The sequence below is a fragment of the Camelina sativa genome, chromosome 9 (genome assembly GCF_030686135.1).
Source record: "Camelina sativa cultivar CO46 ecotype springtype chromosome 9, ASM3068613v1".
Taxonomy (NCBI): Eukaryota; Viridiplantae; Streptophyta; class Magnoliopsida; order Brassicales; family Brassicaceae; genus Camelina; species Camelina sativa.
Genome location: NC_141888.1, coordinates 41628941 through 41638999, shown reverse-complemented (window position 1 = coordinate 41638999; position 10059 = coordinate 41628941). Strand labels below are relative to the sequence as shown.

The window sequence follows — 10059 nt, the reverse complement described above, 5'->3', positions numbered from 1 at the left end:
AAGCCCATGATTTGTCTTTTTTTTTAAGTTTTTTCAAACCTAGTATTTAAATACAATTTAAATACAATTAACAATTAACAAACCTAGTATTTAAATACAATTTACACTAGGTATCAGTTAACACACAACAATTAACACATCCACAATTAACTTATAGCTAGTATTTAAATACAATTGTTGTGTGTTAAATGATGAGTGATGGACACTTTTCAATGTTAATAAACTTCAACATTGTTTAAAGAGTCTATGGGTTCTTCAACCTATATGTTACCTATTTCATTGGTTCTCATCTATCGACTCTTCTGAGTTTTTCTTCCACCGGTTCCAATGTGTGTCTCACAGTTTATGACCTCGCTGGTGGTGACACTGACTCACCAAGTGTTAAATTTGGGGGAGAAGCACTGAAGCCCAAGAGTTGGAATCGGCTCGATTTGGGGCATCAGGTGCCAACGTCATTAGCGAAGGTCTGAATGTTTCAATTCTGCACTGCAACTGTTCGGTAAAATGCGTGAACGAGATTTATCATAGTCTACAATTCAAGAATTTGTTACGGTAAACATTTTAAACTTTTTTGTAAGATTCAAAATTAACCTGAGTATGGATGTTTATCTTTTACAGGTTCTGGACTCAAAGAGCTGGCAAGGACATGGAAACTACACAATGTTTCAATCTGAGGTCAATGACATGAAAATGTTGCTATGTGAGGTCACATGTTGATTGGGTGAAAAGGTTTGGATTTCTTCGTGGAAATTACACAATGGTTGAAATGTATTTGGTATTATTAGATAAGGTTTAACAAAGTTTCATGGAAATAACTCAAAACGCCTAGTGAGGAACCTATCTAGACCAGCCTTTCAGGTTCCTTAGAGAATCTTATCGGTTCTTATGCAACTGTTCAATGGTTTGTTTCTAAATTTCCATGAAAGACTGGTCTATATTGGTATTTTGAGTTAGTTCCATGAATCCACAGTTTTGCAAAGCAATTGCAGCTTTGAATCAGTCAACATGTAAAGACTCTATATTGCTGACCTTATGCCCATACCTTGTGCCTTGTGGTCAACATTGCTTATAGGTCTCAGAAAACAATTCCCACAAGTCCCTGAGGTTTGCTTTTCCTGGCTTACTTTCTCACTTCGCTTCTTAAATTAACGTTGAAAAATCTGATTGATTCATATTCTCACCGCAGAGTGTAGATGTCTATCTTTAATTGGTTGTAAGGTCAACTTAAATGGTTGACTGGTTAAAAGGTTAGACTTCTCCGTTGAAAACTGGCAATTAATATTATTATTAGAAAAGGTATAAGTTAATTGTGGATGAAGTAGTGGAGAATTTTGCAACATAACTGTGGTGTCGTCAGCGTTATTTCTAGGTGCTTGAGTATAGTTCTCACAAGCCCCTGACTTTGTTTTCGTGACTTACTTTCTTGTTAACCAAAGAGTATTTTGTTTGTTAAATTATCTGAAGAAGATAGTTCTTGGAGACACATGGGGAAGAAGAGGACCGTGTTCTTTGCTTGTTTACTCTTCTTTACCATCCTTTTAAGTCTTACCAATGCAGGAATAACGACAGAAAGTCCTTTGTCAGTAGGACAAACTCTCAGCTCCTCTAATGGAGTTTATGAATTGGGGTTCTTCAGTCCTAATAACTCTGTGAATCAGTATGTCGGAATCTGGTTCAAAGGTATCATTCCGCAGGTGGTTGTGTGGGTGGCAAATAGAGAAAAGCCTGTTACAGACTCCACTGCAAATCTCGCTATCAGCAGCAATGGAAGCCTTCTGTTATCTAATGGCAAACATGGCGTTGTGTGGTCAACGGGAGAAGTTTTTGCATCGAACGGCTGTCGTGCAGAGCTTACAGACAACGGAAATCTAGTTGTCATAGAAAATGTTTCAGGAAAAACTGTATGGGAAAGCTTTGAGCATCTTGGTGATACTATGCTCCCTTTCTCAGCCCTCATGTATAATCTCGCCAGCGGTGAGAAGCGGGTGTTGAGTTCTTGGAAAAGTTCCACCAATCCATCGCCTGGTGAATTTGTAGGTCAGATTACACCACAAGTGCCATCACAGTTGCTTATTACGAGAGGCTTGACACCTTACTATAGAACCGGTCCATGGGCTAAAACAAGGTTCACAGGGATACCGCTAATGGATGACACATATACAAGTCCATTCAACCTTCAGCATGATGCAAATGGGTCAGGATCCTTTACTTATGTTGATAGAAACTTCAAACTTTCACGTATAGTCTTAACATCAGAGGGATCAATGAAGAGGTTTCGGCATAACGGAACAGATTGGGAATTAAGTTACAAGGCTCCAGCCAATTCATGCGATATTTACGGTGTATGTGGACCATTTGGGTTGTGTGTTATGTCAGTACCTTTAAAGTGTGAATGCTTTAAAGGGTTTGTTCCTCATTCCATTGAGGAGTGGGAAAGAGGAAACTGGACTGGTGGTTGTGTGAGGCGTACTGAACTATATTGTCGAGAAAGCTTTACTGGAAAAGATGTAAACATTTTCCATCCTGTTGCCAACATAAAGCTTCCAGACTTTTACGAATACGCAAGTTCTGTAGATGCAGAAGAATGCTACCAAAGTTGCCTGCACAATTGTTCTTGCTTGGCCTTTGCTTATATCCATGGAATAGGGTGCTTATTGTGGAACCAGGATCTTATGGACGCAGTGAAATTTTCTGCAGGAGGTGAAATTCTTTCCATTCGCCTTGCACGTTCAGAACTAGGTATGGCTTAAAAGATACTACTTAATCAATTTTACAACTTTATTTTCAACTCCATTGATAGTGTTCTATTTGGTAGCAGCATGGCTTATTCTTTAATTTGTTTTTGTTATTTTGTATCAGGTGTAAATAAGTTCAAGAAAACCATTGTTGCTAGTGTTTTGAGCTTTTTTCTTTTTGTGATATTGGCTTCTACTGCGTTTGGTTTCTGGAGATGTAGAATGAAACATAATGGTACACGTTGATGATCCCTCTATCCCTCCATCGGTTTGTTGTTTTTGTTTCCTTATTCATTTGCTTGCCAACAAAACGATTGTAGGGTCTAATGTTACAAATTATCGACACCTAAAATAGAAAAACAGAGTTTTTCCACAATGAAAACGTACACTAAACCGAGTTTAAATTCAGCATGTGTTCTTTGGCTTGTTTCAAAATATCTGAATATGCTTCAAAAGATGTTCAGCACTAACACACGAATTCTTGCTCATATTTCAGCTCATATATCAAAGCATGCATGGAGGAATGATCTGACACTACAGGATGTCTCAGGTCTAGTGTTCTTTGACATGAATACCATTCAAAATGCCACCAATAATTTCAGTCTATCAAACAAACTTGGACAAGGTGGATTTGGTTCCGTTTACAAGGTCAGAAACCTTTAAATCGACTTTTTTTCTTCTACTCAATTCTCTATTTTCTTAAGATGACATTTGCAACATGTTTCAGGGAAAAATGCAAGATGGGAAAGAAATCGCAGTAAAACGGCTTTCAAGCAGCTCTGGACAGGGCAAGGAGGAATTCATGAATGAAATAGTACTCATCTCAAAACTCCAACATAGAAACTTAGTCCGGATTTTGGGATGCTGCATCGAAGGAGAAGAGAAGCTATTGATTTATGAGTTTATGTTGAATAAAAGCCTTGATACTTTTGTCTTTGGTGGGTCACTTCTGCACGACTTTCTCTTTCAATTAGCAGCTTCTTCTCCCATTGTGGAAATTCTTAACTGAGTTGTTTTATTCTGTATTGTTGCTTAGATACAAGAAAAAGGCTCGAGCTTGATTGGCCAAAGAGATTTGAAATCATTCAAGGTATTGCTCGTGGACTTCTCTATCTCCATCGTGACTCACGCCTTAAGGTAATTCACCGAGATCTGAAGGTCAGCAACATTCTTCTGGACGAGAGAATGAACCCAAAAATATCAGATTTTGGATTGGCTCGGGTGTATCAGGGAACCCAATATCAGGACAATACTCGCAGGGTTGTAGGAACTCTGTAAGAACCTGTCTTTAATAACATGCTTGACAAGATTCATTGTCATGTTAGTCAAATATTAATGTGGGTGATATGATACTATTTTGATTTTTAAACAGAGGATACATGTCTCCTGAGTATGCATGGAGTGGAGTATTCTCTGAGAAATCAGACATCTATAGCTTTGGAGTTCTACTGTTAGAAATCATCAGCGGGGAGAAGATCTCACGGTTCAGCTATGGCGAAGAAGGAAAAACACTTCTTGCATATGTAAGTTAATTCTTAAGGTTTTGGTACAATTGCAGAGGATTTTCAAAATAGGTTCTTGCTCTGATACTCTTAAGATATGAAACTAAACAACAGGCATGGGAATCTTGGTGTCAAACCAAAGGAGTTGATCTTTTGGACCAAGCTCTTGCTGATTCTTGTCAACCATCTGAAGTTGGAAGGTGTGCCCAGATTGGGCTGCTCTGTGTTCAACACCAACCTTCAGAGAGACCCAACACACTTGAGTTGCTGACTATGCTCACCACAACATCAGTTCTTCCATCACCAAAACAACCCACATTTGCATTGCACCCCAGAGATAATGAATCCATGTCTAAGGATTTGACCACTGTCAATGACATGACCCAATCTGTGATTCTTGGGCGTTAAGAAACGATGCAATAATCATTTATTTGTTGAAGTGATCAACTTTTTATTTATTCATTATTCAATACATGTTATTAAATTAGTCTTATCTGTATTGATGAGAGTTTAGGTGCTACTCTTTAGAGTTTGGGGACTCCCATAGTATTGGGTTTGCAAACATTCGTCTTCTCTCTGGTGACAGTGAGACACGCCAATGTTGTTTGAGTTGGATTTGGGGACATTAGGGTCGAACAGCATAAGCGAACCTCTGAACGTTTTGGGTATGCATTGGAATTGTTCGGTGAAATGTCTGAACGAGATTTAAAATGAGACTATTCATAGTCTGCAGTTTAAGAAATTTAAAGCGTGTTGACATATGATCTAAGTTGTTTATCTTTCGCAGGTTCTGGACTGAAAGAGCTGGGCAAAGACATGGAAACTACACAATCTGAGGTCAACTGACATGTGATTAATTGGGTAACGTATTGGATTCTTTAACAGTCTGAATTAAATTCTCATCTTCTTGATTGATGTTGAGTATTATAGGTGCTTATCTTTGACTTGTTCTGGGCCAAAAGATAACAGGAACATGAAAATTACAATGTTACTATGTGAGATTAAATGTTGATTGGACATCTTCGTTGAAAATACACAAAGTATTGAGCTTTTTTTTTTTTATTGGCTTACTTTCTATTGTTTGTTTTCTTAAAAGTCATGTTGAAAATTCTGATTGATTCATATTCTCATCATTTGACTGATCGCAGAGTGTAGATTTGTTTTTGTGACTTAGGTTCTTGTTAACTTAAGAATAGTTTTTTCTTCTTAGATTAGTCCAAAGAAGATATAGTTCTTGGAGAGACAAAAAAAAACACTTGGGGAGAAGAGGATCATGTTCTTCTTTGCTTGTTTGTTCTTGTTCACCAGACTTTTAAATTTTAGCTATGCAGGGATTACGAACGAGAGTCCTTTGTCAATAGGACAAACTCTCAGCTCCTCTAATGGAGTTTATGTACGTTTATGTACCTTTTCACAGGTTCTGGAGCTGGGCAAGGACACGTTAACAACACATCATTTTAAGCACAGGTCAAGCTGAAAAAATCTCATCTTTTGTATTGATGCAGAATATAGATGCCTACCTTTGACTGGTTCTTGGTGAAAATGACAATTCTTTTAAGTGTTAAATATTCAACGTTGGTATGTGAGGCCAAGAAAAAAGTTTGGACTTTTATTTTTCATTATTGTCAACAAGAAGGTTTGACTTCTACGTGATAATTACACAAGTATCGAAATTTGTTATGTATTACTAAGTTTTCTGGAACATCAATGCAGTCTGGTCAACATTGTCTATAGGTTGCTTGAGAATAGTTTAACAAGTCTCGTGTTCACATGTTCGTTCCTTAAATTGATTGCAAGAAAATATTTCTTGTGGATACAAACACATATGGGGGCTAAGAAGATCATGTTCTTTGTTTCTATGCTCTTGTTTACAATCTTTTTAAGTTTTAGCTATGCAGAGATAACCAAAGAGAGTCCTTTGTCAATAGGACAAACTCTCAGCTCCCCTAATGGAGTCTATGAATTGGGGTTCTTCAGTCCTAATGACTCTCAGAATCAGTTTGTTGGCATCTGGTTCAAGGGCATCACTCCCCAAGTGGTTGTGTGGGTGGCTAATAGAGAAAAGCCTGTTACAGACTCCACTGCAAATCTCTCTGTCAGCAGCAATGGAAGTCTTCTCTTACTTAGCGGCAAACATGGCGTTGTGTGGTCCATGGGAGAAATTTCTGCAACTAATGGGTCTCGTGCCGAGCTTACAGACAACGGAAACCTAGTTGTCATAGACAATGTTTCTGGAAGAACTCTATGGGGAAGCTTTGAGCATCTTGGTGATACTATGCTCCCTTTCTCAACCTTGATGTATAATCTCACCACAGGTGAGAAACGGGTATTAACTTCTTGGAAAAGTGACAACGATCCTTCGCCTGGTGAATTTATGGTTCAGATTACAACGCAAGTACCATCACAAGTGTTTATTATGAGAGGCTCAAATCCTTATTGGAGAAGCGGTCCATGGGCTAAAACAAGGTTCACCGGGATACCGCTAATGGATAATTCATATACAAGTCCATTCGCCGTTCAGCAGGATACAAACGGGTCTGCATCCTTCACTTATTTAGAAACAAACTCCAGACGTTCACGAATAATGATAACAACAGAGGGCGTACTGAAGATTTATCAGCAGAGTGAGACTAACTGGGAGTTAGATTTTGAGGCTCCAGACGATCATTGTGAAAGGTACGGTGTGTGTGGACCTTTTGGTTTTTGTGTTGAGTCAGTACCTCCGAAGTGTAAATGCTTCAAAGGGTTTGTACCAAAATCCTCTGAGGAGTGGAAAAGAGGAAATTGGACTAATGGTTGTAAGAGGCGTACGGAACTACATTGTCAAGGAAACTCTACCGGCAAAGATTCAAACGGTTTCCATACTGTTCCCAACATAAAGCTTCCAGACTTATATGAATTTGAAACTTTTTTGGACGCTGAAGAATGCCACCAAAGTTGCCTCCAGAATTGTTCTTGCTTGGCTTTTGCTTATATCAATGGAATAGGGTGCTTAATGTGGAACCAAGACCTAATAGACACTGTGCAGTTATCTCCAGGAGGAGAAATTCTTTCCATTCGTCTTGCACGTTCTGAACTAGGTATGGCTTAAATGATAACAGGAAAGAGCTATTCCATCACTTACAGCTCTATCTTCCACTCCAATGATAGTGTTCTCTTAAGTAACAGCATGGCGTACTGATTATTTTTCTTTCTTCTTATTAATCTCAGATGGGAATGAGCGTAACAAGATCATTACTGCTAGTATTGTGAGCCTTTCTCTTTTTGTGATAATGACTTCTGCTGCGTTTGGTTTCTGGAGATACAGAGTGAAACATAATGGTAACATACTGATGACTTCGCTATCTCTATATTGATCTCTTGTTGTTTATTTACAGTATTCATTCTCTTGATACTCTTGTTTCAGTTAATATAACAAAGGATTCTGCTTCCCAAGATACATGGAGGAATGATCTGAAACCACAAGATGTCCCAGGTTTAAATTTCTTTGAGATAAATACCATTCAAACTGCCACCAATGATTTCAGTCTCACAAATAAACTCGGACAAGGTGGATTCGGCCCAGTTTATAAGGTCAGAGAATTTTTAACCTCTGTGCTCTTTTCTATTTTTTTATTTATATTCTCTCCATATGACCTTCTGCAATCTGTTGTTTCAGGGAAAGCTGCAAGATGGGAAAGAAATTGCTGTAAAACGGCTTTCTAGCAGCTCGGGGCAGGGGAAAGAAGAGTTCATGAATGAAATAGTACTCATCTCAAAACTTCAACATAAAAACTTAGCTCGGATTTTGGGATGTTGCATTGAAGGAGAAGAGAAGCTATTAATTTATGAGTTTATGTTGAACAAAAGCCTTGATACTTTTCTCTTTGGTGAGTCCTTTCTTGCCTTATTCCTTACTGTCAGCAGCTTTTTTATCTACATGGAACTGTCTTATCTGATTGTTTTTAACGCTGTATTGTTTGCTTAGATTCAAGAAAAAAGCTTGAGATTGACTGGCCAAAGAGATTTGATATCATTCAAGGCATTGCGCGTGGAATTCACTATCTCCATCGTGACTCACACCTCAAGGTAATTCACCGAGATCTGAAGGTTAGCAATATTCTTCTTGACGAGAAGATGAATCCAAAGATATCAGATTTTGGATTGGCTCGGATGTATCAGGGAACTGAATATCAGGACAATACTCGCAGGGTTGTAGGAACTCTGTAAGACTCTATTTTCAAAAACATGCTTAACAAGATTCATAGTCGTAATCTTGTATTAATCTTGGTTGAAACTATTTGATGTTTGCACAGAGGATATATGGCTCCAGAGTATGCATGGACTGGGATGTTCTCTGAGAAGTCTGACATCTACAGCTTCGGAGTTTTGCTATTAGAAATCATCAGCGGAGAGAAGATCTCAAGGTTCAGCTATGGTGAAGAAGGAAAAAATCTTATTGCATATGTAAGTTAGACTTGAGGTTTTCATTTTTCACACACTTGCGGTTTCTTGCTTTTATATTCTTAAGATCTGAAACTGAACAACAGGCGTGGGAATCTTGGTATGAAACTGGAGGAGTGGATCTTCTTGATCAAGCACTTGCTCATTCATGTCACCCCGTAGAAGTTGAGAGATGTGTTCAGATAGGATTACTCTGTGTCCAACACCAAACTGCAGACAGACCAAACACACTTGAGTTGCTGTCTATGCTCACCACAACATCAGATCTTCCACCACCAAAACAACCCACATTTGTAGTGAACACAATGGATGAAGAATCACCATCTAAGAGGTTGATCACTGTCAATGAGATGACACAGTCTGTAATCCTAGGGCGATGAGAAATCACCTTTCAGGCTTTTTTGTAAAAGACTATTTCATTAAGTAAATAGAGAAAATTACTATGGCTAACACTTTCATCATTCTAGAAGCACTAATCAGATAATAGATTTCTCATTTCATCTTCCATGTAAGCCAAAATCGAGTTTTTCACATCCATGTTCTTCTCCTCCAACATCCGAACTTCGTTTTCTAGAAACTCCTTCTCTGACACTAAACTCTTGAATTCACTGTCTTCAATATCACTCTGGAATCCAAAACACATCTTCACAAACTCTTCCCTGTTGTACAAAAACTCCCATATCAATGCTTCTCTTAATCTTAAGATTATAAAATATCAGGAAACAATGCAGTCAATGTTCACCGCTTCTCTGTTAGCCTTGTAATCAGCTCACTGTGCTCAGTTCTCAGGCGACAAATCTCATCCTCCAATAGCTTCACATGGTTTCTTGAATCAGCTATTAAGGAAACAAAACATAGTCATTCGAATTGAGAATTAAAAAAAAAAAAAAAAAAAAAAAAAAAAACACGAAATCATAGGAACAAATTCAGAAACCTGTAACGGAGATTAAACCGCTGATTTCGAACTGAGAAGCGAGGAAAGATCTAGTAAGCTCAGCTTCCTTGAGAGAAAGATTCGATTCTATCTCAGAACAAGCTCCGATCTGCGATTCGATCTCTCTCGTCACCTGAATGTTTGCTTCGATTTCACGATTGACCTGTTTCATTAGGTCACAGCTCAAACTAAGCTAAAAGGCGAGAAAACAAACCAGTGAAGAAGAAGATAAAGGAGAAGAGTGAAACCTGATCAAGCATGTCCTTGAAAATAGAGATCTGACATAGAATCGCACCTGAATCCTCCATCTCAGCTCTCAGCTCTCAGCTCTGTATCGCTTCCGCTTCTTTTCAAATTTCAAAATCAAAGTCAGTTAGAGAGTTAGGGGAAGATAATATCTTACTGGGTTTTTGGGCTTTTAATTAAAATCGGCCCAGTGAGACCC

The 10059-nt window shown here is 38.3% G+C and overlaps 3 protein-coding genes across 8 annotated transcripts; 2 read left to right on the top strand and 1 right to left on the bottom strand.

Annotated features, from left to right (window-relative positions):
- The first annotated feature begins 183 nt into the window (after window positions 1–183).
- LOC104714470 (G-type lectin S-receptor-like serine/threonine-protein kinase At1g61490) lies at window positions 184–4724 on the top strand. Of its 4 annotated transcripts, XM_087464944.1 has the most exons (10): window positions 184–464; window positions 619–1104; window positions 1187–1247; window positions 1558–2739; window positions 2860–2970; window positions 3232–3383; window positions 3463–3673; window positions 3772–4009; window positions 4108–4258; window positions 4352–4724. In XM_087464944.1, the coding sequence occupies exons 3-10, from the start codon at window positions 1229–1231 to the stop codon at window positions 4643–4645; spliced, it is 2358 nt and encodes a 785-aa protein (XP_087321070.1). In that variant the 5' UTR covers window positions 184–464; window positions 619–1104; window positions 1187–1228; the 3' UTR covers window positions 4646–4724. The 4 variants fall into 4 exon arrangements, with proteins under 4 accessions (XP_087321070.1, XP_087321069.1, XP_087321068.1 ...); XM_087464943.1 differs by having other exon boundaries at window positions 619–1247; XM_087464942.1 differs by having other exon boundaries at window positions 194–499; window positions 619–1247.
- A 42-nt stretch (window positions 4725–4766) lies between these two features.
- On the top strand, window positions 4767–9182 carry LOC104714471 (G-type lectin S-receptor-like serine/threonine-protein kinase At1g61480). 3 transcript variants are annotated; one of them, XM_087464939.1, is made up of 10 exons: window positions 4767–4902; window positions 5025–5098; window positions 5655–5704; window positions 6136–7317; window positions 7448–7558; window positions 7644–7810; window positions 7896–8106; window positions 8205–8442; window positions 8533–8683; window positions 8767–9182. In XM_087464939.1, the coding sequence occupies exons 4-10, from the start codon at window positions 6390–6392 to the stop codon at window positions 9058–9060; spliced, it is 2100 nt and encodes a 699-aa protein (XP_087321065.1). In that variant the 5' UTR covers window positions 4767–4902; window positions 5025–5098; window positions 5655–5704; window positions 6136–6389; the 3' UTR covers window positions 9061–9182. The 3 variants fall into 3 exon arrangements, with proteins under 3 accessions (XP_087321065.1, XP_087321064.1, XP_087321066.1); XM_087464938.1 differs by having other exon boundaries at window positions 5655–7317; XM_087464940.1 differs by lacking the exons at window positions 4767–4902; window positions 5025–5098 and having other exon boundaries at window positions 5606–5704.
- LOC104714472 (uncharacterized) lies at window positions 8653–9985 on the bottom strand. The gene is made up of 4 exons (XM_010431856.3): window positions 9863–9985; window positions 9615–9777; window positions 9423–9516; window positions 8653–9339 (listed from the first exon to the last, which is right to left on the bottom strand). Exons 1-4 carry the CDS (start codon window positions 9920–9922, stop codon window positions 9153–9155), a joined length of 504 nt encoding a protein of 167 aa, XP_010430158.1. The 5' UTR covers window positions 9923–9985; the 3' UTR covers window positions 8653–9152.
- Between the last annotated feature and the right edge of the window lie 74 nt (window positions 9986–10059).

What these genes read in the sequence shown, in the direction of transcription:
- LOC104714472 (XM_010431856.3), bottom strand. Translation starts at nt 9,922, where the DNA reads ATGGAGGATTCAGGTGCGATTCTATGTCAGATCTCTATTTTCAAGGAC. An exon ending in TCAAGGACATGCTTGATCAG is followed by an intron (nt 9,778 to 9,862) that starts GTTTCACTCTTC and finishes CTAATGAAACAG; the next exon opens with GTCAATCGTGAAATCGAAGC. An exon ending in CGGTTTAATCTCCGTTACAG is followed by an intron (nt 9,517 to 9,614) that starts GTTTCTGAATTT and finishes TTTCCTTAATAG; the next exon opens with CTGATTCAAGAAACCATGTG.
- LOC104714470 (XM_087464941.1), top strand. Translation starts at nt 1,485, where the DNA reads ATGGGGAAGAAGAGGACCGTGTTCTTTGCTTGTTTACTCTTCTTTACC. An exon ending in CCTTGCACGTTCAGAACTAG is followed by an intron (nt 2,740 to 2,859) that starts GTATGGCTTAAA and finishes ATTTTGTATCAG; the next exon opens with GTGTAAATAAGTTCAAGAAA. An exon ending in ATGTAGAATGAAACATAATG is followed by an intron (nt 2,971 to 3,231) that starts GTACACGTTGAT and finishes CTCATATTTCAG; the next exon opens with CTCATATATCAAAGCATGCA.
- LOC104714471 (XM_087464938.1), top strand. Translation starts at nt 6,063, where the DNA reads ATGGGGGCTAAGAAGATCATGTTCTTTGTTTCTATGCTCTTGTTTACA. An exon ending in TCTTGCACGTTCTGAACTAG is followed by an intron (nt 7,318 to 7,447) that starts GTATGGCTTAAA and finishes TATTAATCTCAG; the next exon opens with ATGGGAATGAGCGTAACAAG. An exon ending in ATACAGAGTGAAACATAATG is followed by an intron (nt 7,559 to 7,643) that starts GTAACATACTGA and finishes CTCTTGTTTCAG; the next exon opens with TTAATATAACAAAGGATTCT.